A 26,508-nucleotide genomic window follows, 5' to 3' on the forward strand; every position below is an offset into this window, starting at 1 on the left:
TGTTGAGGGTTTTCTGCTGATTGCTGGTTTTCAGCCCCTGTTTAAGCTGAACTTTGGAGTCATTTCCTCCATGTGTATTCTGCTTGCAGCTCTTGAGCTCCTTGGGTCTGTGAGTTTCTGTTCCCTGCTGACTTTGAGAGCGCCGTTTCATTGAACACTGTCTTCTGTGTCTCTCTGTCACTCTAGGCCCCTATCACATGCCTGGTTCACACCTCACAGTGCCCCTCAGGCACCAAGGCTCGATTGTTAAGCCTCTTCTCTCTGTGCTTCAACTTGGATCCCTCTTGTTGCTCTGATTTCACATTTACAGAGCCTTTCTTCGGTAGTGTCTAGTCTGCTACTAGCCCATCCAGTGAAATTGTCATTCCAGATGTTGTATTTTCAGCATTTTTAAAAATCCTCCATTTCTTTCTTCCCTGTCTTCATGTTTTCCTTTAAATCCTTAAACTTGTTTGCACTACCTGTTCTCAAGTCCTTATCTACTAATTCCATCACCCCTGTCATTGCTGGGCCTGTCTGTTTATTGACTTTTCTCCTTCTGGTGGGTCCACATGTTTCTGCTTATTCTCGTGTGCAGTATTTTACTGTACTCTAGAAGGTTTTGGATCTGTGAAGGGTCTTGCCTTTTGTCCTGTAAGGGGTCATTTACCTGATCCTTGCAGGGTTTGCCTGAAGCCTTGTTAGGTGGTCTGGGGAACCTCAGGAGATAGAGGGGCCCTGTTTCTGAGGCCGGGGCTTCCTGGGCTGTCACCGAGTGCCGATGTCTGACGTGGCCGCTGCACACGGTGGCCCCGTGCGGCCCCAGGGTCACATGGCTCGTGGCCATCTGCCTGGCCTCGTTGAGCCTTGCCCTGGGCGTAACACGCTCTGTTCCTCGGGACCTCGGGGTGCTCCTCTGCATGGCGCCGGCTCTGATTCTGCTCATAGCCCTGCTGTCGGGACAGCCTGTCCTCTCCGAGCCCTGCTTTGCTCTGCTTTGCTCTCCTCTCTTGCTCTTCTGGGCTCTCACTGCCTCAGCTGCCATCTGCATGGTGCCCTGGGTAGACTCTCCGCTTGAGGGTGCCAGGGCTTCTCGGGTCCTCAGTACGGGAAGGATCTTGGCTGTAGCCCTGCAGTCCCTGTCTTGGCCACACCTACCCTCCTCTCCTGCTGTAGGTGCCGACGGAGGTGAGTGCTGGTATGGTGCTTGTATCTTTTTTGTGGCTTTTCTCTGCCCTTGGAGAGTTCGGTTCTGCATGCTGGTACATTTTTCTCCCACCCATATGTCTATTGTCCATTACTGGAGCTGCTCAGAGATGATGCTGGACCTCCTGGACTGATGTTTTGTTTCTTCATCCTTCCTTCCGGTTTGTTTTTCCTGCATTTGGGGAACATTTCACCACTTCGTTCTCAGCTCTTTGAGAGGTTTCCCTCTCTCCTTCCTGTCTCATTCTCTCCGTTGAGACCTCGCTTGTCTTACTGACACTTCTCCTAGAAGTGGAATTCCTGCTGGAAGCCTTGAGCCTCACTGGTGGGGGCTGGAAGAAGTGGGTTTGCCCCCTCTTTACCCAGGCGCTTTCTTTCACTTGCATTGCTTTAAGAATCAAATCCATGTCGATGGATACAAAATGCATTTCCCAACCCAAGCCATCCTTCTGATCAGTTCTCTTTATCCCTCAGGCCCTTAAACACTAACTTCCCCAGATTCCTCCCTTCTTCCCTCATCAAAAGTGATTTCCCATCACTCACTGGGACCATCTTGCATGTGGGAGAGGGATGGTTGGGTGGGGAGGTTGGGGAGGAAGGAGGTGCCCCAGAGGGCCACTGACCCAGTGTCTCCTCTCCCTCCCTGGAAAAGAAGTAATTTCCTCTCTGAGGGCACCGTGTGCTCTTCGTTCTTCAGCAGATTATGGTTTGTACTTGCCCGTGTGCATTGTCCATGGCTGCCTCCCCACCAGGCTGAGCAGGGCCTGGTCAGGGGCATTCTGTTGCACCTGGCAGATGTCTCAGCATGAATTAGTGACCGATATATGTGTTTAAAATACTACCTCTTCAGAAGTGCTTGCATTTAGCAAGGCATTCCTTGGAAAAGGATTACTCTGATGGTTGAATTTCAGACACAGAGGGAGAGCGATGGTCCCTCAAATGCCACTACACGAGCAGCTGTCTCTAAGCCCTGTCTGATGGGCAGGCGGGAGCACTTGTTTGGAGTGAGGTTTAGAATCAAAGGTGCCTTTAGCTCCACAGTCATTGACTCTCCACACCAGAGCTCCTGCAGGTGTGCAGCTGTGGACACTGGAGGTCTGAGCCAAAGCATGACACCAGATTGATGACTTCATCCCTCAAAGTTCCTCATTATGGGCAAGGTTTGGATAACAGATCTGTTGGATGCTCCCGTTCATCTGGAATGTTGGAGGGTGCCTCTTTAGGGAGTGCTTGGTCACTGTCACTCCTCCCTGTATTTATATAGTTGAGCATATGGTGTTTAGACAGCTCAGTGGCGTCATGGCCAAAACAGGGGAGAAACCCTGAAGTTACTCAGTCCTCAGCCTGTCCTTGGCTTCATGCCTGTTCTTACCACTGATTTTAACACTGTCTGTTTTTTAGTCTCCCTAGTGATAACGTTAGATAAAATCATCGGGAAGCTTGATGCATTTTAAGAAATAAAAGAAACTCAAAAAGGTGCAAGAAGGCAGACTCTGTCTGCTTTCTCCCTCCCATCTCACTGGTTCGCAGCTCAGAATGGCCCACGCCTGTGGCCCTCTTTAACAGTTAATATTAACTGTCCTTTTTCCTTGTCACTTTCCCCTCATTTTCACCATGCAGACATTCCAGGAATCCAGTGGGAATTGCAGGAGGCTGATAGACTTGTGATGGACACCTTTGCAAAGCACCTGCAGGGCATCAGCTCCTCTGAGTCCTAGAGGTTGACCTAAAAAGTAATCCTTTTTTCCAAAAGATATATACAAAAAAGAAAGTTTGGGGGAATTTTCTGTTTTTTAAGGACTAAAGCCACACATAATTATAGATTAATCCAGCAATATAAAAAATGTAGGATCATAAAGACAAATATAAACTTTTTAAAGCCTGGAGAGTTGTTATCAAACTTGAAAATCCCTGTGATTGAGAGGTTATAGTTGACATTGCTTCTGTTCATTCTCTTCCCCTCCCAGTGCTCACAGACCTGCCAGATTGTGTGAGAGGAGTGGGCACTTTTGAGAGTTTGTGTGTTGGAATAATCAAGAGTTTTTAACGGGAGAAAGGTTGGACATGTAGACAGACCCACATTTTTGCTCCCAGGGGAACATTTTTTAGTTATATACAGAAGCTTTTATAAATGGTATGATGTGTCTGTCCTTTGGAAATAGCAGGAGAACAACTTTGGTTGTTATTTTTTTGTTTTCCATATAAAATATTATAGTGTGAATAGAGAGTAAAACTAGCAAAGAACTTTCACTTGAGTTTTACTTTGCTCTTTGAACTCGGAAACCAGCAAATCGAAAGTTCAAATGAGAAAATCAAGCTTTCCTTTTAGGAATTATCAAACTCAATCTCCTCTTCTCTTTTTCTTCATATGTAGGCGTTTAAGAAGATTATTTTATTTTAATTCAGACAAACTAGATTATTGCAAACATTTCTGCTATTTCAAAATACATACCAGATTAAATCTTTGAAAATATGTGGTACCTCAGAGAAAACTCAGCAGTGGGTACAGGACTAGAAAAGCTCAATTTTCATTTCATTTCCAAAGAAGGGCATTGCCAAGGAATGTTCCAGCTACTGTACAGTTGCAGTCATTTCACATGCTAGCAAGTATCATGCTCAAAATCCTTCAAGTTAGGCTTCAGCAGTACATGAACTGAGAACTTCCAGATGTACAAGCTGGGTTTAGAAAAGGCAGAGGAACCAGAGATCAAATTGCGAATATTTGATGGGTCATGGAGAAAGCAAGGGAGGACTGGAAAAACATCTACTTCTGCCTCATTGTCTTTTCATACTGTTCATAGGATCCTCAAGGTAAGAATGCTGAAGTGGTTTGCCATTCCCTTCTCCGGTGGACTCTGGGAGATAGTGAGGACAGGGAACCCTGGCATGCTGTAGTCCATGAGGTCACAAAATTTAACGACTGAGTGACTGAAAAACAGCAACTGCTTCATTGACTACACTAAAGCCCTTGACTGTGTAGATCACTACAAACTGGAAAATCCATCGTTCAAAGAGAAGGGAGTGCCAGACCTCCTGACCTACCTCCTGAGAAACCTGTATGCAGGTCAAGAAGCCACAGTCAGAACCGGACATGGAACAACTGACTGGTCAAAATGGGGAAAGGAGTACAAAGTGACAAGGCTGTATACGTCTCCCTACTTGTTTAACTTCTCTGCAGAATACTTCATGCTAAATACCGGGCTGGATGAATCATAAGCTGGAATCAAAATTGCTGGAAGAAATAGCAACCACCTCAGATATGTAGATAATACCACTCTAATGGCAGAAAATGAAGAGGAACTAAAGAGCCTTTTGATGAGGGTGAAAGAGGAGAGTGAAAAAGCTAGCTTGAAACTCTACATTCAGAAAACTAAGATCATGGCATCTGGTCCCATCCCTTCATGGCAAGTAGAAGGGGAATAAGTGGAAGCAGTGACAGGTTTTCTTTTTTGGGGCTCCCCCCGAAAATGACTGCAGCCATGAAATTAAAAGACACTTGCTCCTTGGAAAGAAAGGTATGACCAACCAAGACACCATATTAAAAAGCAGAGACATCACTTTGCTGGCAAAGGTCCAAGTCAAAGCTGTGGTTTCTCCAGCAGTCATGTACGGATGTGAGGGCTGGACCATAAAGAAAGACGAGTGCCAGAGAATTGATGCTTTTGAATTGTGGTGCTGGAGAGGACTCTCGAGAGTCCCTTGGACTGCAAGATCAAACCAGTCAGTCCTAAAGGAAATCAACTTTGAATATTCATTGGAAAGACTGATACAAAAGCTGAAACTCCAGTACTTTGGCCACTTGATCTGAAGAGCCGACTCACTGAACCCTGATGCTGGGAACATTTGAAGGCAGAAGGAGAAGGCGGCAGCAGAGGGTGAGATGGTTAGATAGCATCACCGACTCAATGGAAATGAACTTGAGCAAACTCCTGGAGATAGTGAAGGACAGAGGCGCTTGGTGTGCTGCAGTCCAAGGGGTTGCAAGAGTCAGACTTGACTTAGTGACTGAACAACAACAACCAGAGAATGGACTAATTTTCCAGCCAAAATGCATTTATTTTAAGAAGCTTTCAGGTAACACTTTGCATCTAGCTGTGGCTTTTGGAAGAAGCAGGGAGCTGTAACTGTGTCTGTGGTAGGGATAATCTGAATTAACAGAGAAAATGCTTCCAAATGAATGTCTCGGTTTGGACAGAGACCTCATTCAGACTAAAGACTTATTCTTTGCACGTTGATAGGCTGTTCTGGCCACTCTGCACTGCCTCTTCTGGCAGAAGGAGGAAACAGGCATACTGAGTGTCCCTGTCACATTCCTGCTCACCAGGGGAGTGGCAGGATGCAGAAGAGCCTGCAGACACCTGGCCTCCACTTCAGAGAAGACGCTCATTTGTGTCTCTTTTCCTGTATCCTTCCCCACCATTTCTGATAAAATTTTGTTTAGGGAATGAAAATTAAGGTTAGTGGTTCCAATTGAACTTTCATCTTCTGGCTAGCTAATTTTATTTGAAAGATAAGAGTTTCCTATTCAAGGCTCTGTAAGTAAATAGCTGTAAGTGCTACAGTGTATGCAGCAACTCATCAGGTGTTCAGTTAATCATTTTAAAAAGCAAAAGCTTTTCTTAGTTTGTTAATTAAGAAATACTTTGGAATTAATATGCACCTAACTGCCAGTTCAGTTCAGTCGCTCAGTTGTATTTGACTCTTTTCGACCCCATGGACTGCAGCACGCTAGGCCTCCCTGGCCATCACCAGCTCCCAGAGCTTTCTCAAACTCATGTCCATCAAGTTGGTGATGCCATCCAACCATTTCATCCTCTGTCATTCCTTTCTCTTCCTGCCTTCAGTCTTTCCCAGAATCAAGATCTTTTCTAATAAGTCAGCTCATCAGTGGCCAGAGTATTGGAGCTTCAGCTTCAGCATCAGTCCTTCCAAAGAATATTCAGGACTGATCTCCTTTAGGATGGACTGGTTGGATCTCCTTGCAGTCCAAGGGACTCTCAAGAGTCTTTTTCAACACCACGGTTCAAAGCATCAGTTCTTCCGTACTCAACTTCCTTTATGGTCCAACTCTCACACCCATGCATGACTACTGGAAAAACCATAGCTTTGACTAGACAGACCTTTGTTGGCAAAATAATGTCTCTGCTTTTTAATATGCTGTCTAGGTTGGTCATAACTTTCCTTCCAAGGAGCAAGTGTCTTTTAATTTTAATGGCTACAGTCACCATCTGCAGTGATTTTGGAGTCCAAGAAAATAAACCCTCTGTTGTCCAAGTTATGGAGAAAAGAGGGAATTTGGCATCAGTGCTGGTCTGCATAATGAGGAAAGAGGGGGTTGGGTTGATGTGCTGGTCTAAATTTTGAGAGAGGAGCTCCTGGTGTTGGTGCTGGTCTTAAGCCTGTTTTCTCTTAGGCCTGCTGCTCCTGTTGGACTCATCTCCATGGGCAGTGCCATCCTCCTGGATTGTAGCTGGGCAGATAATGCTAAGGTGCCTTGCCTAACTCAGTGGAACTATGAGCCATGCCATGTAGGGCCACCCAAGATGGACAGGTCATAGTGGAGAGTTCTGACTAAATGTAGTCCACTGGAGAAGGGAATGGCAAACCACTTCAGTATTCTTGCCTTGAGAACCCCATGAAAAGGCAAAAAGATTTGACACTGAAAGATGAACTCCCCTGGTTAGTAGGTGCCCAAAATGCAACTGGGGAAGAGTGGAGAAATAGATCCAGAAAGAATGAAGAGGCTGAGCCAAAGCAAAAACAATGCCCAGTTGTAGATGTGACTGGTGATAGAAGTACCAGCTCCTAAACTGTAGAGAACAATACTTCATAGGAACCTGGAATGTTAGGTCCATAAATCAAGGTAAATTGAAAGTGGTCAAACAGGAGATGGCCAGAGTGAACATCAACATTTTAGGAATTGGTGAACTAAAATGGACCAGAATGGGTGAATTTCATTCAGATGACCATTATATCTACTACTGTGGGCAAGAATCCTTTAGAAGAAATGGAATAGCCCTCATAGTCAACAAGAGTCCCAAACACAGTACTTAGGGGCAGTCTCAAAAATGACAGAATGATCTCTGTTCGTTTCCAAGGCAAAGCATTCAGTAGCACAGTAATCCAAGTCTATGCCGCAACCACTAATGTCAAAGAAGCCAAAGTTGAATGGTTCTGTGAAGACCTACAAAACCTTCTAGCTGCTAAGTCACTTCAGTCATGTCCAATTCTGTGTGACCCCATAGATGGCAGTCCACCAGGCTCCGCCACCCCTGGGATTCTCCAGGCAAGAACACTGGAGTGAGTTGCCATTTCCTTCTCCAATGCATGAAAGTGAAAAGTGAAAGTGAAGTCGCTCAGTCGTGTCCGACCCTCAGTGACCCCATGGACTGCAGCCTTCCAGGCTCCTCCATCCATGGGATTTTCCAGGCAAGAGTCCTGGAGTGGGTTGCCATTGCTTTCTCTGACAAAACCTTCTAGAACTAACACCAAAAAAGAGATGTCCTTTTCATCATAGGGGACTGGAATGCAAAAGTAGGGAGTCAAGAGATACCTGGAGTAATAGGCAAGTTTGGCCTTGGAGTACAAAATGAAGCAGGGCAAAGGCTAACAGAGTTTTGCCAAGAGAACGCACTGGTCAGAGCAAACACCCTCTTCCAACAACACAGGATACAACTCTGCACATGGACATCACAAGATGGTCAATACAGAAATCTGATTGTTTATATTCTTTGCAACCGAAGATGGAGAAGCTCGATACAGTCAGCAAAAACAAGAACGGGAACTGACTGTGGCTCAGATTATGAGCTCCTTATAGTAAAATTCAGGCTTTAATTGAAGAAAGTAGGGAAAACCACTAGACCATTCAAGTATGACCTAAATTAAATCCCTTATGATTATACAGAGGAAGTAGCAAATAGATTTAAGGTATTAGGTTTGATAGATAGAGTGTCTGAAGAACTATGGACAGAGGTTTGTAACATTGTACAGGAGGTGGTGATCAAAACCATCCCCAAGAAGAAAAAATGAAAAAAGGCAAAATGGTTGTCTGTGGAGGCCTTACGGATAGCTAAGAAAAGAGAAGTGAAAGGCAAAGGAGAAAAAGGAAAGATACATCCATCTGAATGCTGAGTTCCAAAGAATAGCAAGGAGAGATAAGAAAGGCTTCCTAAGTGGTCAATGCAAAGAAATAGAGAAAAACAATAGAATGGGAAAGACTAGAGATCTCATCAGAAAATTAGAGATACCAAGGGAACACTTCATGCAAAGATGGGCACAATAAAGGACAAAAATGGCACGGACCTAACAGAAGCAGAAGATATTAAGAATAGGAGGCAAGAATACATAGAAGAACTATACAAAAACGGATCTTCATGACCCAGATAACCATGATGGTGTGGTCACTCACCTCGAGCCAGACATCCTGGAGTGTGAAGTCAAGTGGGCCTTAGGAAACATCACTACAAACCAAGGTAGTGGAGATGATGGAATTCCAACTGACCTATTTCAAATCCTACAAGATGATGCTGTGAAAGGGCTGCAGTCAATATGCCAGCAAATTTGGAAAACTCAGCAGTGGCCACAGGACTGGAAAAGGTCAGTTTTCATTCTTATCCCAAAGAAAGGCAATGCCAAAGAATGTTCAAACTACCACACAATTGCACTCATTTCACATGTTAGCAAAGTAATGGTCAAAATTCTCCAAACGAGGCTTCAATATTACGTTAACCAAGAACTTCCAAATGTTCAAGCTGGATTTAGAAATGGCAGAGGAACCAGGGATCAAATTGCCAGCATCCATTGGACCATAGAAAAAGCAAGAGAATTCCAGAAAAACATCTACCTCTCCTTCATTGACTATGTTAAAACCTTTAGCTGTTTTGGGTCATAGCAATCTGTGCAAAATTCTTAGAGAGATGGGAATATCATACCGCTTTACCTGCCTCCTGAGAAATCTGTATTCAGGTCAAGAAGCAACTGTTAGAACTGGGCATGGAACAAAGGACTGATTCAAAATTGGAAAAGGAATACGTCATGGTTGTATATTGTCACCTTGCTTATGTAACTTATATGCAGAGTACATCATGAGAAATGCTGGACTGGATGAAGCACAGTTGGAATCAAATTGCTGGGAGAAATATCAATAACCACAGATATACAGATGACACCACCCTTGTCACAGAAAGCAAAGAGGAACTAAAGAGCCTCTTGATGAAAGTTAAAGAGGAGAGTGAAAAAGTTGGCTTAAAACTCAGCATTCAAAAAAACAAAGATCATGGCATCCAGTCCCATCACTTTCTCGCAAATAGATGGGGGAACAATAGAGACAGTGACAGACTTTATTTTCTTTTGCTCTAAAATCACTGCAGATGCTGACTGCAGCCATGAAATTAAAAATGCTTTCTCCTTGGAAGAAAAGCTATGACCAACCTAGACAGCATAATAAAAAGCAGAGACATTACTTAGCTGACAAAGGTCTGTCTAGTCAAAACTATGGTTTTTCTAGTAGTCATGTATTGATGTGAGAGTTGGACCATAAAGGCAGCTGAGCGCTGAAGAATTGATGCTTTTGAACTGTGGTGTTGGAAAAGATTCTTGAGGGTTCCTTGGACTGCAAGGAGATCAAACCAGTTAACCCTAAAGGAAATCAGTCCTGAATATTCATTGGGAGGACTGATGCTAAAGCTGAAGCTCCAATACTTTGGCCACCTGATGTGAAGAACTGACTCATTAGAAAAGACCCTGATGCTGGGAAAGATTGAAGGCAGGAGGAGAAGGGGACGACACAGGATGAGATGGTTGGATGGCATCACAGACTCAATGGACATGAGTTTGAGCAAGCTTCTGGAGTTGGTGATGGACAGGGAGGCCTGTGGTGCTGTAGTCCATGAGGTCTCAAGGCATCAGACACGACTGATCGACTGAACTGAGATGATGCTGTGTGTCTCTTGGAATGTTGGTCCAAAGACTGCTTCCCTTGGTCCTAACAGAGGGGAGCTAGGAGGACTGTCGGGTGTGTTTAGACAAGGGCACCAGTGCCCACCGTGAACCTCTCTCTCTGTCTTTTGTGTGTCACTTAAAGCTCTGAGACATTGGCTCTGAACCTCTGTGCTGTGAACAATCTTAGATAAAAGGTGGTCATTTCCATGCGGTGTCAAATGTGGTTTTGTGAATGTTTTAGTGATTCCCAAGGAGTCATTTGGCAGGATAGGTCCCTTAATAGCAGTGGTTGAGTGGGAGTACAGAACCTAGTAAGGTTTGTCTCTTGGCATGAGCAGGGCAGCATTCACTCAGTTGGCTATTTTTTAATGTAATGAAAACCTTGGCCAAGAGGATTACATAGAAATTGGGTTGTTTTATTTTTAACAACATTAAGAATACTCAGATCTTCTTTTTTAAAATTTTTTCTGTGTGTATGAAATTTAGACTAAGATGAACTTGCTCCTAAACCTGCAGTTAATGAGCATTTGCTCTGGGCCTTGTGTTTTATGGAGAATGGTTTTTGCTCTAGGGAGCTCAGTTTTCCGGGACTCCAGCCAGAGTGCTGCCTGAGTGGGGCGCAGTGGTTGGGGAGCGTGGGAGGCTCAGCTGAGAGGGAGGGAAGGGGGGCTCGCCAAGTGTGGGCACAGGAGGTGGCATCTGCGGTGGGCTGGGGGAGTGGTGGAGGGGAGTGGGGGCAGAGCAGAGCGTGGCCCAAACGCAGAGGTGAGAAAGGGCGAGGTGAGCTGCGGCTGAGTGGGGCACGGCAGCTGACTGGGCCACCTGAGCTTCCGTAGCAGTTAGTAATCTAGCAACAGACAGAAGTGCCTTTATTCTAGATTATTCCTACCAGCTTTCTGATTCGTCTGACATAACACTAGACTTAATAGTTGCGTAAAGTAGTGAATTTAAGAGCAGAAAGGACTGTCATATTTCTGCTCCCTGAATGTTCTCTGGGACGGTAGGAGGGTGATGGGGAAGGAAAGCAGGATGCTGCAGGAGCCGTCTCGGTGGTGACTGAGAGGTCACCTCTGCCCTCAGTGATCACCTATCCAGGTTGTCCTGCCACCCACCACCCAAGGTCATCATTCTGGTGGGACTGGATGGACGACCATCCGATCAGAGGGTAGGAGATCCACTGCTGGATGCCCGAGGCCCCTTGGTGACCTTGGATGTGAGAACTCACTGTGCTCACCGGCGTGGAATTGGTCCTGCCGAGGTGGCTCTCGTGCAGTGTGGTGATGGACTGGTACGCACGTCCACTGATGCAGCTGTCTTTACTCAGGTGGTTCCAGCACCGGCCCCGCTGTCAAGGAGTGGTTTGTGTACTCCGGGAACCCACTGAGGCAGCCAGACCTCGTCAGGCCGCTGCAGATGAACATTCCAGGTACAGACTGCTGCTAAATCGCTTCAGTCGTGTCCGACTCTGTGCGACCCCAGAGATGGCAGCCGACCAGGCTCCTCCGTCCCTGGGATTCTCCAGGCAAGAGCACTGGAGTGGGCTGCCGTTTCCTTCTCCAATACATGAAAGTGAAAAGTGAAAGTGAAGTCGCTCAGTCGTGTCCGACTCCTAGCGACCCCATGGACAGCAGCCCACCAGGCTCCTCCATCCATGGGATTTTCCAGGCAAGAGAACTAGAATGGGTTGCCATTGCCTTCTCCACCAGGTACAGACAGCCTTGATTAAATGTCAGAGTTGTTTACCACATGATGCAATAATGATCTCTGTGGAAACATACTTTTCCAGAACTGCACACACACTGATTTTCATTTCTACCGTGGGTCCAGGAGTGGTGTCCCTAATGAAGTTCTAATACAACAGAGGAAAGGGCATTATACAGACCTCTCCAGGCCCAGTCTTCTGAACCACCCTGCCTCACTCCCCTGCCTGCTGCCCAAGGTCCACGCCAGGGGGAGAAGGAAACCAGGACCCCCTTAGTAAGCAGCTGTGAGTTAGCACGGTTGCATTCTTGCTGCTCTGCTTGGGGCGATTCTTGTCTTGCTTCCACGATTGAAAGTGGGCTTGATGAATTGGGAAGAGGAGGTGAAGGAAGGTGTTCAACGAGGTGAAGGAAGGTGTTCAACTGTAAAAGTAAGTTTTTTTCAAGGGCCAGTAGGAGGGGAGGAGAAAACAGAGTTCTCCTAAAAATTAGTCGAAGTAAATTCCTCCTGTGGGTTCTTAGTATCTGGAGAAAGCCAAGCGTGTTCGACTGTAGGAGACAGGGTTCTACATACAGACCCTTGAAGAGAGGACAGAGTTTTGGGCTTATTTTAGTGGCCTTTCTTATTGTTTCACAAAACAAATACTTTCCAAAATTTTTATATTCCATTTTTATATGCTTTAAATTCTTTCAAGTCACTATTGTGTTCTGTCACTCAAGCCTATAATTTACCAAATAAGAAACATTGTGAAACATATTTCTTATAAGTGGAATTGTACAAGGAGAGAAGTTGAGGGAATATTTCCTAATTCTCTCAGTTGATAAGTGATATACTCAAACCTAAATATTAGTATTTTAGTATTTCAAACCTAAAGGTACTTATCACAAAAACAATTTAAGAATGACACATTTTACAGCAAGAAGTACTTTCAAAGAATACCCAAAATCATTTCCCAGAAATGTTTTAATATATATATATGTAATTTTCATTTTATAGTATCGTTCCAGAAATAATGTAGAATGGGAATATTTGGCCTTTCATTATTATATTACGAGTTAACTTTAGAGGCCCTCAATATAAGGTTTTAATAAACTCTAAAGTTTGCTTAGTTGTTGGAGAGACTGTTTCTGAGGCTTGTGGGCACGTGCTCCTTGGCACTGCTGAGCTGCAGGTGTGTGCGTGTTGCACACTGGGACTGCACACGGGGCCTGTGCTTCCAGAAGGAGCGGGAGCCCCGCCCACCCTCGGAGGGCGGGCGTGCGTCTGCCGTCTCTAGAACCCTGGAAGTGGGGCCTTGAACTCGTGTTGCAGGTGATTCAGATGAATGACTGTTCACATTTATGTTAATAACAATACAAAATGATAGGATTTTTATATATAAGTCTTCTGTATATCCATGAGGAAAAATGCCAGATGGTTTTTATTTTAGACTCATTTGGAAGCTGGATCATCCAGGTGCCTATCTCATGGTTTTCCAGCACCCTGACAACGTGTATGTTAAGAGCAGTGGACTCCTGCTGCTTGATCCTCACCTTCTGCAGGCCCTCAGAAGGGTGTACCTGGAAATTTGGCTTTCTTTCCCCCGACCTGCCCCTCACAGGGTCCCTGCGTCTGTGCATCATCCTCAGCCGCCTCCCTTACTGACACGCTGCATTTTGTGCAGCAAGTCTTGACCACACAGCAGGCAAGCATCTGACATAGCTTTTTATCTCCCAAACTGGATATTCTTCTTTAGGCAACATGTAGGTGATTTTTTCTGTCTTCACAGAGCCTCGTTTTGGTCATTTTAAGCATATCCTTATTTTATAAACCTCGGAAAGCTGATTGCACACATCTAATTGGTAGTTTGTCCATCTGGAATGATTTTTAAAGCATTCAAGAATCTGAGAGTAAGCTTAGTATTTCTTGGCTGTATAAAGACGTGACTCCCCAGCACCTTGCAGATCTTCTTTTATAAAATGAAACAAGTTGTCATTCACAGAAATTTCCTCCTTCCCAGTCCCTCTGGGCAGCACTCTTGGGACTTGCTCATTTCTGAGAAGCTCTTGAGACTTTCCTGTCCGTGAATTCACACAGAAGCCTTTGCCAAGTGAAGACATAATTTGACTTTTGAAGCTGATACGTTTCAGGAGCAATGCAAATAGGACCTATAGACAAAATCTCAGCTGCCCATGGAACTCTGGGTGAAGTGTGGGGGCCACCCTTGATCCTTTCTGGCAGAGTCACACAATTTTCTCATACTGTGAAATGTTTTCATTTTGCTGTTTTTGACTATTTAAAAATGTGAAAATCATTCATTCATTCATAATTTCTGCATATAAAACCAAGGAAAATGTATCTTGCACAATTTTGGCAGCTGTTTCTTTTGCACAGTGTACTTTGAAAACCACTAGTCCAGGAAAATAAGAGAGCCGACTACCAGAGTAGACCAGTGGTGTTCTTGCCAAGCACCCCGTCACAGTCTCGTCTGTCTCACTCCCTCGGACAGCATAGCTGAGCACAGGAAGAGAAAGCCCCCCCTTTCCTGCACAGTATAGCTGTTTAAAGAAAGAGGAATGTTTTCAATGAAATACATATATGCTGACCTTTTAGGATTTCTGCTTGTTTAAACCAGGAAGTTCTGTTAATGTTTACTTTCCAGTTGCTTTAAGTGTAAAAGCCCAAGGAAGTCAGCAAGGAAAGAGGTCAGTGCCCTTTACTTCTTTACTTTGTTTCTGAGAAGCGTCTTATAACTTGCTAGTACAAAGAATAATGGTAAATGGACTTTTTTTTTTTTTTTTAAACTAGGGGGAACGCCTAGTTTGAGACAGCTGTGGCTGAGCCAAGAGCCAGGAATCCAGGCCCAGCGCTTGGACACACTGCTGGCCTGCTTTGACCTGTCATCCTCACGAGAAGAACTGCAGGCAGTAGAGCGCCCCTTTCAGGCGCTGTGCTGCCTCCTGGTCTACCTGTTCGTGCAGGTAACCTCCCTCCTGGCCGTGGCTGCTGCAGTCACCCCTCGCTTCTGGCCCTTGACTTTTGTGGGGTATGGTGGTCTGGGGTGTTGCTGAGGGCTGGTCCCCTGCCCCGTCTCTGCCCAGTGTCTGTTTCATAAAAAGTGAGGTCTCTGTGTGGCCGTACATTTGAGGAGCCCTGTTGGCTGCCGGCATAGAAGTGGGCTCTGCACCTCCCTGTGATAGAAGCTTGAGGTGTCTGCCAGGTCCAGGCCGTGGTGCACTTTGCTCACGATGGCCTAGCTTTGTGGAGCGTGGGCTGTCCTGTGTCCCTGTTTGGATGGTGGTTGCCACAAACACGGGGCAGGTAAGCCACCCTCAGTGAGGTTTAATTTACTGCCTCTTCACTGGTTTCACACACACCAGGACGAACTTTCATTTTGAGTAGAACTTTCCTTTATTTGCACCAGACTCAGCAAAGTATAAATCAGTAAATGATCACAGGATTATTTAATGTTTAAATGAAAAATACATTTCTTTTGCTACTTTTACTAAATGTGCATGCATGTATTATCAGTTAATGCTTTCTTTCCCTTGTTTATGAATCTGCAGGTGGCTAAGGCGGACACAGTGGGGGTTGGGAGCTGGTCGATGACCAGTGGCTGAGTTTTCTCCTCCAGGAGAATAAGCGGTTTCTTCTCAGGACTGTGTGTGAATATATGGATAGTGATATTTGGATATGGATATATCCTTGGATAGCCTTGTGTTAGCACTCTTAGGACTACATTTTGCATTTCTTTTTCCAGCAGGAGAGAGAGGTCCTTGAGCCCATTCGTAGTCAGTTGACACAGCTCTGCTTTCTTGTCAGCTGTGCAAGTGACTGTTGGCTATGAAAATCCACTTCCAGAAGGAAAATATCCCAAATCACAGAATAGTCACTTTACATCCCACGTATTTATATACACCTGAGGCTAGACAAGTATCAGAAGGAAAATTTCCACTTTTACCTTCTTAGTACTAGTAATTACCTTTAAATGAAATCTTTTTAGTATAAGTCAGCATGAGATAGACTCATTGTTGGTTGACTTTAAAGGATACATTCAAATTAGAACTTTTAAAATAGAAAACAAATCAATGCATCAGTGTTATCCCTTAGATTAAAAGGTACTATACTGTGTTGCCGGAGAAGGCATTGGCAACCCACTCTAGTACTCTTGCCTGGAAAATCCCGTGGACGGAGGAGCCTGGTAGGCTGCAGTCCATGGGGTCTCTAAGAGTCAGATACGACTTAGCGACTTCACTTTGACTTTTCACTTTCATGCATTGGAGAAGGAAATGGCAACCCACTCCAGTGTTCTTGCCTGGAGAATCCCAGGGACAGGGGAGCCTCATGGGCTGCCGTCTATGGGGTCGCACAGAGTCGGACACGACTGAAGCACTTAGCAGCATACTGTGTTGTTATCCATAAGGATAACTATTCTCTCTTTAGATTAATAACTATAATCTCTTTAGATTAATAAGGCTAAAATGGTATACTTTTGTATGCTGCTGCTAAGTCACTTCAGTCATGTCCGACTCTGGGTGACCCCATAGACGGCAGCCCACCAGGCTCCACCGTCCCTCAGATTCTCCAGGCAAGAACACTGGAGTGGGGTGCCATTTCCTCCTAGTTAAGCTTAAATTAGGTGCCACACAGGATGAATGCATACTGTTTAGTGCACACAGCGTACAAAGAAACAAAGCCCTGGTTTGCTGACTGTTGGGCCCTAACTTGGTTAGCTCATTGTCACTTGGAGTCCAGCCTCCAAGTTAACATGTTATTAGAGGCTAATTTGAGAAACTTTTCCGGAAGGGTAATTTTGCATCATAGAAAGTTTGCATATTTTTTATAATCATGGTAGAGCAAATACTTTATCATAATAATCTCTACTATGTGAAGTTTTAAAAAAATTGGTATTACTAAGAATCTTGTCTCCTCTGATATGTTATCAGTTGAGTTCAGTTCAGTTGTTCAGTTGTGTCCGACTCTTTGTGACCCCCTGGACTGCAGCACACCAGGCCTCCCTGTCCATCACCAACTTCTGGAGTTCACCCAAACCCATGTCCATTGAGTCAGTGATGCCATCCAACCATCTTATTCCTCTGTTGCCCCCTTCTCCTCCTGCCCTCAATCTTTCCCAGCATCAGGGTCTTTTTAAATGAGCCAGCTCTTCACGTCAGGTGGCCAAAGTATTGGAGTTTCAGCTTCAACATCAGTCCTTCCAGTGAACACTCAGGACTGATCTCCTTTAGGATGGACTGGTTGGATCTCCTTGCAGTCCAAGGAACTCTCAAGAGTCTTCTCTAACACCACAGTTCCAAAGCATCAGTCCTTTGGCACTCAGCTTTCTTTATAGTCCAACTCTCACATCCATACATCACTACTGGAAAAACCATAGCTTTGACTAGATGGACCTTTGTTAGCAAAGTAATGTCTGCTTTTTAATAAGCTGTCTAGGTTGGTCATAACTCTCCTGCCAAGGAGTAAGCGTAGATTTGCTAATCACAAAGATGGTGGCAGAGTATGAAATCGATAAACTGAAAAAGTATGGTTTTTTTTTTTGCTACATTGTTGGCATGCGGGATCTTAGCTCCCCAACCAGGGATCAAAGCCATGTCCCCTGCAGGGGTAGCACAGAGTCTTAACCACTGGATCACCAGGGAAGTCCAAGAGTGATTCTTTTTTTGTAGGCTGGTTTTTTAAAATCAGCTTTCTGCAAAAGATGCTAATGGCAAGAAGTAGAACTAACTATATGCCAACAAACCTGTCTAAGATAGAGGTGAGGGCTTATGAGTTTAAAACAACATATTCTCTGCTTGGTCTTGCTTTTGTAGGTTGAGATCTTTTTTCTTGGTCATGAGTGCTATGCATTTGTAGATTTCTTGCTTTTTCTGCAACATAATTATAGCTTCATTTATACAAAGGCAACTTTGTATAAAGCTGGAGTAAAGGTAGAGATGGATGGTGACATTTGGTGGCTGAGCCGCTGACCCTGTGAGGAGGGTGTGGAGGTGCTGCTGTGGCCGGGCCCCACCCATCTGTGTGCTCCGCCCCCTCATTCCCAGGCTCTGTCTCTCCTGTCTCTGTCTCTCCTTGCTTCTCACTCACACTTTGGTTGGACTTTTTGATTTCACAAAGGATGGGAGGAGTTGCACATTTGGGGAATCCTGGTTTCTAATACGGAGAAGGCAGTGGCACCCCACTCCAGTAGTCTTGCCTGGAAAATCCCATGGACGGAGGAGCCTGGTGGGCTGCAGTCCATGGGGTCACTAAGAGTCAGACATGACTGAGCGACTTCACTTTCACTTTTCACTTTCATGCATTGGAGAAGGAAATGGCAATCCGCTCCAGTGTTCTTGCCTGGAGAATCCCAGGGATGGGGGAGCCTGGTGGGCTGCCGTCTATGGGGTCGCACAGAGTCAGACATGACTGAAGCGACTTAGCAGCAGCAGCAGCAGCAGGTTTCTTATAAATGGGGATCCAAAGACACAGTTGACATCTGGGGCTCGCAAGCGTGGGTGTTTGTCCCAGCTCTGATCACCCTAGCTCAGGCTAGCTGTGGGTGCCTTCTGTCTGCAAACCCCACAGTTGTCAGCTCTGGAAATTTGTGTTAACCCTTGATGACCTACATGGCTCCAAGGCTCAGATTTGGCCATAGCTCAGGCTTCCCATCGGAGAAGGCAATGGCACCCCATTCCAGTACTCTTGCCTAGAAAATCCCGTGGACAGAGGAGCCTGGTAGGTTGCAGTCCATGGTGTCGCTAAGAGTCGGACACTACCGAACGACTTCACTTTCACTTTTCACTTTCATGCATTGGAGAGGGAAATGGCAACCCACTCCAGTGTTCTTGCCTGGAGAATCCCAGGGACGGGGGGAGCCTGGTGGGCTGCCGTCTATGGGGTCGCACAGAGTCAGACACGACTGAAGTGACTTAGCAGCAGCAGGCTTCCCACAGGCGTTCTGGAGTGTTCTGCCTTGCTCATGAGTACCAGGCTCTGCTGCCCAGCCTGGCTCTGGTTGACATGGAGATTTATACACCAGGGACTGTGGATAGGGGGAGAAAAGACCCCGCCCACCTCCAGGGATGTCTCTTCTGCCCTTGGTGTGAGTGTGTGTATATGAGAATGTGTGTGCTCTGCTGCCCCAGACGTGTGTGTGTGTGCTCTGTTGTCCTGGGTGTGTGCATGTGTGTATATGCTCATGCGTGTGCTCTGCTTCCCTAGGCGTGTGTGTGTATGCTCTGCTGTCCTGGGTGTGTGCATGTGTGTATATGCTCATGTGTGTGCTCTGCTGTCCTGGGGGTGTGTGTGTGTGTGTGTATGAGAGTGTGTGTGCTCTGCTGCCCTAGGTGTGTGTGTGTGTATGCTCTACCATTCTGGGTGTGTACATGTGTGTGTATGGTCATGTGTATGTTCTGCTGCCCCAGGCATGTGTGTGTGCACGCACATATGTGCACATGCACTCTGCTGTGCCTGTGTGTGTGTTTTGCTGCCCCGAGCGTGTTGCCTCCCGCATTGTGTGTGTGTGTGTGTGCACATGCGTGCTTGGCTATTCATGTAAGAGTGTGGGTGCCTTGCTGCCCCAGGGAGGTATGTTTGCTTTGCTGCTCTGAGCATGCACGCATGTATGTGTATGCACACATGTGCTGTCCAGAGCCTGTGTGTGTGCTTTGCATGTTTGTGTGTGTGTACTTGGGCACATGCTATCCTGTGTGTGTATATGTGTGCACTTTGCTGCCCTGAGCATGTGCACATGTGCATGTATCTGTGTATGTATATATACGTGTACATGTGCTGTCCTGTGTAGGTGTGTATTTTGCTGCCATGACCGTGTGCACACGTGTGTGTGTACATGTGCATGTGCTGTCATCTGTGTGTGCACTTGCTGCCCTGAGCATGTATGCATGTGTGTGTATTGTGTGTGTGTGTACATGTGCATGCACCACACGTGTGTGTATTGTGTGTGAGTACATGTGCATGCACTGCCCTCTGTTGCCCTGAGTATGCACACGTGGTGTGGGTGCACATGCACGTGTGCGTGTTTGTATGTGTGCATGTGTGTGCGCGCAGTACATGCACACATGCTGTCCCATGTGTGCGTGCACTTTGCATGCATGCATGTATGTGTGTGTGTACATGTGTGTGTGTTTGTGTGTGTGCACATTGTCCTCTGCACATTGCTACCCTGAGTGTGCATGCATGTATGTGTTTGTGTGTATGTGCATGCACTTTTGCTGCCCTGGGCACACATGCGTGTGTGAGTGTATATGTGCACACATTTGTGTGTGTGCTTTGCTGCTCTGAGCGTGTATGCACGTGTGTGTGTGTGCATTTGTACATGCGCACATGCAGCCCTGTGTGTGTGTGCCCTTTGCTGCTGGGTGTGTGTGCACATGTGTGTATGTGCATGTGCTGTCCTGTGCCTGTGTTCTCCCAGGGCTGATGCTGGCTCTCTTTCCATGCAGGTGGACACTCTCTGTCTGGAGGATTTGCACGCCTTCATTGCGCAGGCCCTGTGCCTCCAAGGAAAGCCCACCATGGAGCTTGCGGACTTGCAGGTACTGATTGTCACCACCCTGAGGATGGCGCACCTGGCCACAGGGGTGACACACTTGCCGGCATTCTGTAAACTTGGTTGGTGTTTCACAGGAAAGGCTCCATGACTCCCTCACTCTGTGACTCTGTAACCCACCTGGCCACAGGGGTGACACTCTTGCCGGCATTCTGTAAACTTGGTTGGTGTTTCACAGGGAAGGCTCCATGGCTCCCTCTGTAGCTGGGAAGTTTGCCTTCTGGTCCCCTTGGCCCTTTCGGCCCTCCTCCTCCCTCCCTCTGGCAACTCTGTTCTTTGTGTCTGTGAGTTTGTGTTTTTTTGGTTTTGTTTCCAAATTCTACATAGAAGTGAAAGCGTGTCATTTGTCTTTCTCTGACTTATTTCCCATAGCATCATGCCCTCAATTCATGTAGTCACAAGTAACAAGGTTTTATTCTTTTTTTATGTTCCATCGTGTGTGTGTGTGTGTGTGCGTGCACAGTGTGTGCACGCACACACACTCATTGATGGACACTTAGGTTGGCCTGCTTGTCCTGGCTGTTGTAAATAGTGCTGCAGTGAACACGGGAGTGCATATCTCCTCAAGGTAGTATTTTCATTTTTTGCAGATAAATCCCAGGAGTGGAATTGCTGGATCATATAGTATTTCTGCTTTTAATTTTTAAGAGCCTCCATACTGTTTTCCACAATGACCTCACCAATTTATATTCCCACCAACAGTGCATAAGGCTCCCCTTTTCTTCATATCCTCTCCAGCATTTGTTATTTCTTATCATTTTGATAATGGCCATTCTGACAGATCTGAGGTGATAGCTCACTGTGGTTTTGATCTGCATTTCTCTGATGATTAGCAGTGTTGAACATCTTTTCATTTGCTTGTTGGCCATCTACATATTTTCTTTGGAACAAGGTCTATTCGGATCTTCTGCTGAATTTAAATCAGATTGTTCTGTTTTTTGGTTGTTGAGTTGTATGAGGTATTTATGTATTTTGAATATTTACCCCTTATCAGACAAATGTTTTGCAAATAATTTCTCCCATTCAGTGTGTTTTCTTCTCATTTTGTTGCTGGTTAACTTTGCTGTGCAGAAGCCCTTCTTTCCTTTTCTCCTTTTCATTTTTATGAGGTATAGTTGATGTACAATATTATATAAGTTACAGGTATACACCACAGTGATTCACAGTTTTAAAGGTTATACTCCATTTATAGTTTTTACAGTTACTGTAAAATATTGGCTTTATTTCCTGTGTTGTACAATATATCCTTGTCGCCTATTTATTTTTGTATGTAGTAGTTCGTATCTTTTTTTTTTTTTTTATCTTTTAATCTGCAGAAGTATTTTAGCTTGAGGTATCTTCACTTGTTTCTTTTACAAACCCCATCCGATAGGTTGTGGTGTGTGTCCTGGGTTGGGCGGCTGGGCATCCCAAGACACCATGCCCCACTCGCTCTCCTTGGGGGAGCCTGTTCCCCAGCCCCTGCCCTGTGGAATGCTCGCTCCCAGGCCGGCTGGGCAGCAAAGCCCACACAGCCCGTGCAGAGCCTCTTCCCAGCTCCAGGGCTGGAGGCAGAGCTCGCTGGCTGCCTGGTCCTGCTGCTCTGAGCTCAGAGCTCCATGTGCTCCTGCCCCTTCCTTCTGCTCAGAGTCGTCACACTTGGGGCAGATCTGAGGCATCTCAGGCTCTCCCAGGGGTGGGGCCTTTGAAACTCAGAGGCCAGAACTCAACAGGTTTGCCTTTCCCTGCCCCGTGTGCTTGTTGATGGCGCCAAGTCTTAGGTGACTAAAGAGAGGGGAGGAGCGTGGGATTACAGTTAGTGCTTCAGGTTTGATCTTCCTACGTCTCTTGTAAAGATTTGCCTTTTGCCATCCTTTGAGTCCTGGGTCCTTTCTGCAACTCTGTATTTATAAACTTAATGGTAGATCTCATGGTGGTCTTGGCCCTGGATCACCCTTCCTTCTGACTGGGGCACGAGTGGCTGGAAGAGCTGCCTGGGATGAGGTGATGGAGGAGGTGAGTTCCGCTCTGAAGCCCTAGGACGCTGTGTATGTTCAGGTGACTGAGTCAGAGCCGGGCTGAGGAGGTGGTCAGGACAGCGGGCTTCACGCCCCAGGATGTGCGTGGGCTCTGCTGCTCCCAGAGTCATTTCCTCTTTCATGTAATTTTTCATGAGGAAGATGCTCGGCTTCAGGCCAAGCTGCACGCTCTCTTTCCTGTGTTCCTGGGTTCTTTCTGTAAGCTGGCAGACACTCCAGTAGAAGTTGTTTTTTCTGTTTATTATCCGGGGTCCTCCATTCTGAACCTCAGACATGGGTCAGGACTAAGTTGGAAGTCGTGTGTGTTCAGAGGCTGCCTCCTCAGTGTCCTGGCTCCATGAGGCTGCAGATAAGACAGTTACGGTTGGGAGGCCTGTCAGTCCTAATAGAGCCAGCTCGCCTGAGACAGCCACTGACTTTGGCTGGGGGGAGATTTTGTTGCTGCGCATGGTGAGTTCAGAAAACTTGCAGTTGTTTCCGCTGGGACTGTGGTATTTTAGTGATCTTTTAGGGTGCAGCAGCCAGCCCAATCCTATGACAGGCAAACCTTGCCAGTGTGTCTCTTACTTCATTTTACCCTCTCCTCTTGTTCCTCATAAGTATCCATTTAAATTCTAGGAGTGTATTTCAACACAGTTTGCATTTCCCTGGCTTAAAGGTGAAGCATAAAAGTGACCTTGGATGGGAACAGACCGCGCAGAGGAGAGCTGCTTTTTGTTTTGCTCGCTGGGGGCAGGAGCCGCGTAACAAGTGCTTGCCCGCCCAGGCCTCGGAGTTCTCACCACAGCGTCGGCCCTTCATGGAGGCGCCGTGCTCGCCAGGCCCAGCCCTGCCCCGGCGCCTTGTGAGGAGGAAGAGACTTCTGGATGTGCTCCTGCTGGGCTCCTTGTTAAACCAAACCTCGATCTGATTTCTTTTTTCCTCTGAGACAGATCAGAAGATGGTAGATTTCCCCACACAGCCTTCACATGTCAATTATTTACATGTGAACCCAACAGCTATTTTTAAAGTACCCACTGTGGGGCACTCCTGCAGTGAGCTGGCTGGCACGTTTGCCCTGCCGTGTTCTCACAGGCTCGTGTGTCAGACAGACGTGGGCGAGTTACTCTCTACTCACAGTCACGTGGCTCGGTGCCCACCACGTCATGTCCAGGCCCTCGGCACAGACGCGGGCTCTGCTCCCCTGGCTCCCGTCTTCCTCCCCTACACGCTCGTCACGTGTCACACAGATGAGCCTGTCTCCTGCATGTTCACACACCTACCTGTTGGACCACAACTCTCCCTGTCCTGAGGACGCGTGCTAGGCCATGGCTGTGTGACTGGAGTTCAGATGCCTGCCACTGGCCCCACCGCTTCAGGCCGCCTCCTCCTGCTGTGGACGCCGCTTTCTTACCATGTCACATCCTGTTTCATGGCAGGGGGTGGCACCAGACAGGGATGGGAAGTTTGGAAGTCTAAGCTGGGGAGTTGCTGGGCTCCAGGAGAATACCAGTGTTTGATTCGAGCCAGCAGTATTTTCTAGCCCATGTGTCCCCTGTTGAGGACAGAGCATCTGAGGGTCTGAGTGTGACTCACACAGACAGGTGGGCATGTGCCAGACAGTGTCCTTCAGCAAATAAAAGCTTTCTTTGGAGAGTGAAAAGTATAAGGAGAAGGGACAGGTACAACATGAGAAACCTCTCGGGGAGGAGCTTGGAGGCTGGGTGGCCTCTGCCCTCGGAAGCTGTGGGACCCTGTCCAGTCCAGAGGGCTGGGAGCAGCCGCTGCTCCTCATGTGCCTGCCGGTGAGGTTCAGGCCTCCTTGGGCTTGTGTGGGATGGTCGTGCCCAGCCACAGCCACAGAGAACTTCGGTGTAGAGCCTCTAAAGTCTAGCTGGCCTTTCAGACCAGGGAATGCAAGAGCGTGCCCTTATTTTGTTTTCTGGTGGTGGTGACATGTCTGCAGTACTCTCCTCGCCCTGCCTGGGTTTCCACCTGCTTTTAAGACAGTTGCTCTGCTGAAGCAGTGCCTAAAGGGGCTGACTTACTTGCTTCAGCTTCAGTGTACGCGTAACTGCTAGTGAGCCCCAGGTGTGATAAACACCACACAGTGGCGTGTTTACTGCTCAGTATTTACCCTGAGGCTTTGCAGCAGTTCAGTTCAGTCGCTCAGTCGTGTCCGACTCTCTGCGACCCCATGAATCGCAGCATGCCAGGCCTCCCTTCCATCACCAACTCCCGGAGTTCACTCAGACTCACGTCCATTGAGTCAGTGATGCCATCCAACCATCTCATCCTCTGTCAGTAGAACTGGTTTTTCTGGTTTCTGTGGCCGTCACCTCAGCAGGAAGTGCTCAGGAATCAGCTCCTCCCTGTCTTCATTCCAAAGCATGAAGACATGCTAACTCCTATTTCCGAAACATGGGTCACATCCTCTTATCATTTTATTGCTGAAGCCTTTCCTTAGCCACATGAAATTAGCCCATGCTCACCAGTGACTCTGACTCTGGATTCAGGGCCAGCCTTCCACCACACTGACCGTCCCCACATCCTGGTTCTTTCGGGAAGAAGAGTTGCTGTGTGACTCTCCCAGTTGCCAGAAAAGGCCGTCAAGCCTCATATTTTCATTCTGCTCTTTTGACACAAACAAGTATTTATTTTTTGAATACACGCTTAGTTTAACATTTGAAAACCATTGTGATTGCCTTCATTAGCACCATGCATGTTGTACAGAAAGTATTGGTTGAATTCAGTTATTGTTTGTGGTGAACAGTCTCAGCAGACTAGGACTAGAAGAGAGTTTTCTTAATCTAAGAAAGAGTGTCTAAAACAGAAATCAGACTTTGTAGTTAAATAGTGCAAGTTTTTCCACTGTGCTGTGCGCGAGTCAGGGGTGCCTTCTTTCACCAACTTACCTTACACTGAAAGAATAGAATAAAACTATCATTATTGACAGGTGGTATGATTGTGTTTACCGGAATCCAAGTCTACAGAGCAACAATTAGACTCACTACACAAATTATCAGGGGCTAGTACAGAGTTGACACGCATAATTCAAGTATATTCTACAAAAACAAGCAAGTAAAGATGACCACCACATTTACTGTGTTTACCTTAACATCAAAGGAAAAAAGCCAAACATTTAGGAGAAGCAGCAGTTGGATAGAATCCCACTCTGAGAGCTGTAAAGCTGTGCTGACAGAATGCACTTCTGGGTGAGAACAGGCTGCTTGTTGAAAGGTGCCACTGTCTCCAGAGTGATTACATGCTAAGAGTGCCCCAGCCAGCGCTGCATGCAGCGGCATAGAACAGCGCCCAGGGTGAGCAGTGTAGAAACCCCAGCACTGCACACAATGGTGTATAACAGCCCGGAGGGTGAGCAGTGTAGAAACCCCAGCACTGCACACAATGGTGTATAACAGCCCGGAGGGTGAGCAGTGTAGAAACCCCAGCACTGCACACAATGGTGTATAACAGCCTGGAGGGTGAGCAGTGTAGAAACCCCAGCACTGCACACTTGGTGTGTAACAGCGCAGAGGGTGAACAGTGTAGAAACCCCAGCACTGCACACAATGGTGTATAACAGCCCGGAGGGTGAACAGTGTAGAAACCCCAGCACTGCACACTTGGTGTGTAACAGCGCGGAGGGTGAACAACCAGAGACGCCCCAGCTTCAGCCCCGAGAAGCCCGAGCCTGCTGTGTAGTTCGTCTGTCACTTGCTGGCGAGCGGGCCTGTCCACACCTGAGTCGTCGGGTAGCACCACCCTCGGGCCGCGGGGTGACTGGCAGCTTCCGTGGCGCTAATGCCACTTGCTTTGTGGTCCAGGTGCTTGTCGCCTGGTTTGTTTGAAAATTCAGATGGTCTGCAGAGGATCTCTGCTTTGGGAGGTGGTTTACTTCTATTAAATTTTACTTTAAAAGCAAAAGAGAAGTGTATAAGAAATGAAGAAATTGATTCTCTTACAGGAAAACCTACTTCATGAGAGAATTGGCCCCAGCCTGCCGGGGTCCAGCCCCGGCTGATCCAGGGTATTCGAAGGGGAGACGGCTTCAGCGACTATTTAAATATTCATCAAAGATATAAAGAGTAATAGAATGAGGATAGCTCAGTAGGAAAATTCAGTGGAGAAAAGAGGCTG

The 26,508-nt window shown here is 46.6% G+C and overlaps 1 protein-coding gene across 10 annotated transcripts in view; it reads left to right on the top strand.

The window, feature by feature from the left end:
* The window catches only part of FAM120B (family with sequence similarity 120 member B), a 95,723-nt gene that overhangs the window by 25,096 nt on the left and 44,119 nt on the right, over positions 1–26,508 (top strand). For 7 of the 10 annotated variants that reach the window (XM_086318804.1, XM_086318800.1, XM_086318802.1 and 4 more), the window contains 3 exons: positions 11,450–11,551; positions 14,614–14,786; positions 20,265–20,357. In XM_086318804.1, coding sequence (XP_086174930.1) covers positions 11,450–11,551; positions 14,614–14,786; positions 20,265–20,357 — 368 coding nt within the window. Of the gene's footprint in view, positions 1–11,449; positions 11,552–14,613; positions 14,787–20,264; positions 20,358–20,961; positions 21,584–23,007; positions 25,057–26,508 lie in introns of those variants that run through there. The other 3 variants (XM_086318806.1, XM_086318805.1, XR_015133499.1) reach the window with 3 other exon arrangements.

Source organism: Bos grunniens, chromosome 9 (genome assembly GCF_055505025.1).
Source record: "Bos grunniens cultivar Pamir isolate PY7600 chromosome 9, Bosgru_T2T1.0, whole genome shotgun sequence".
In the NCBI taxonomy this organism is placed as follows: Eukaryota; Metazoa; Chordata; class Mammalia; order Artiodactyla; family Bovidae; genus Bos; species Bos grunniens.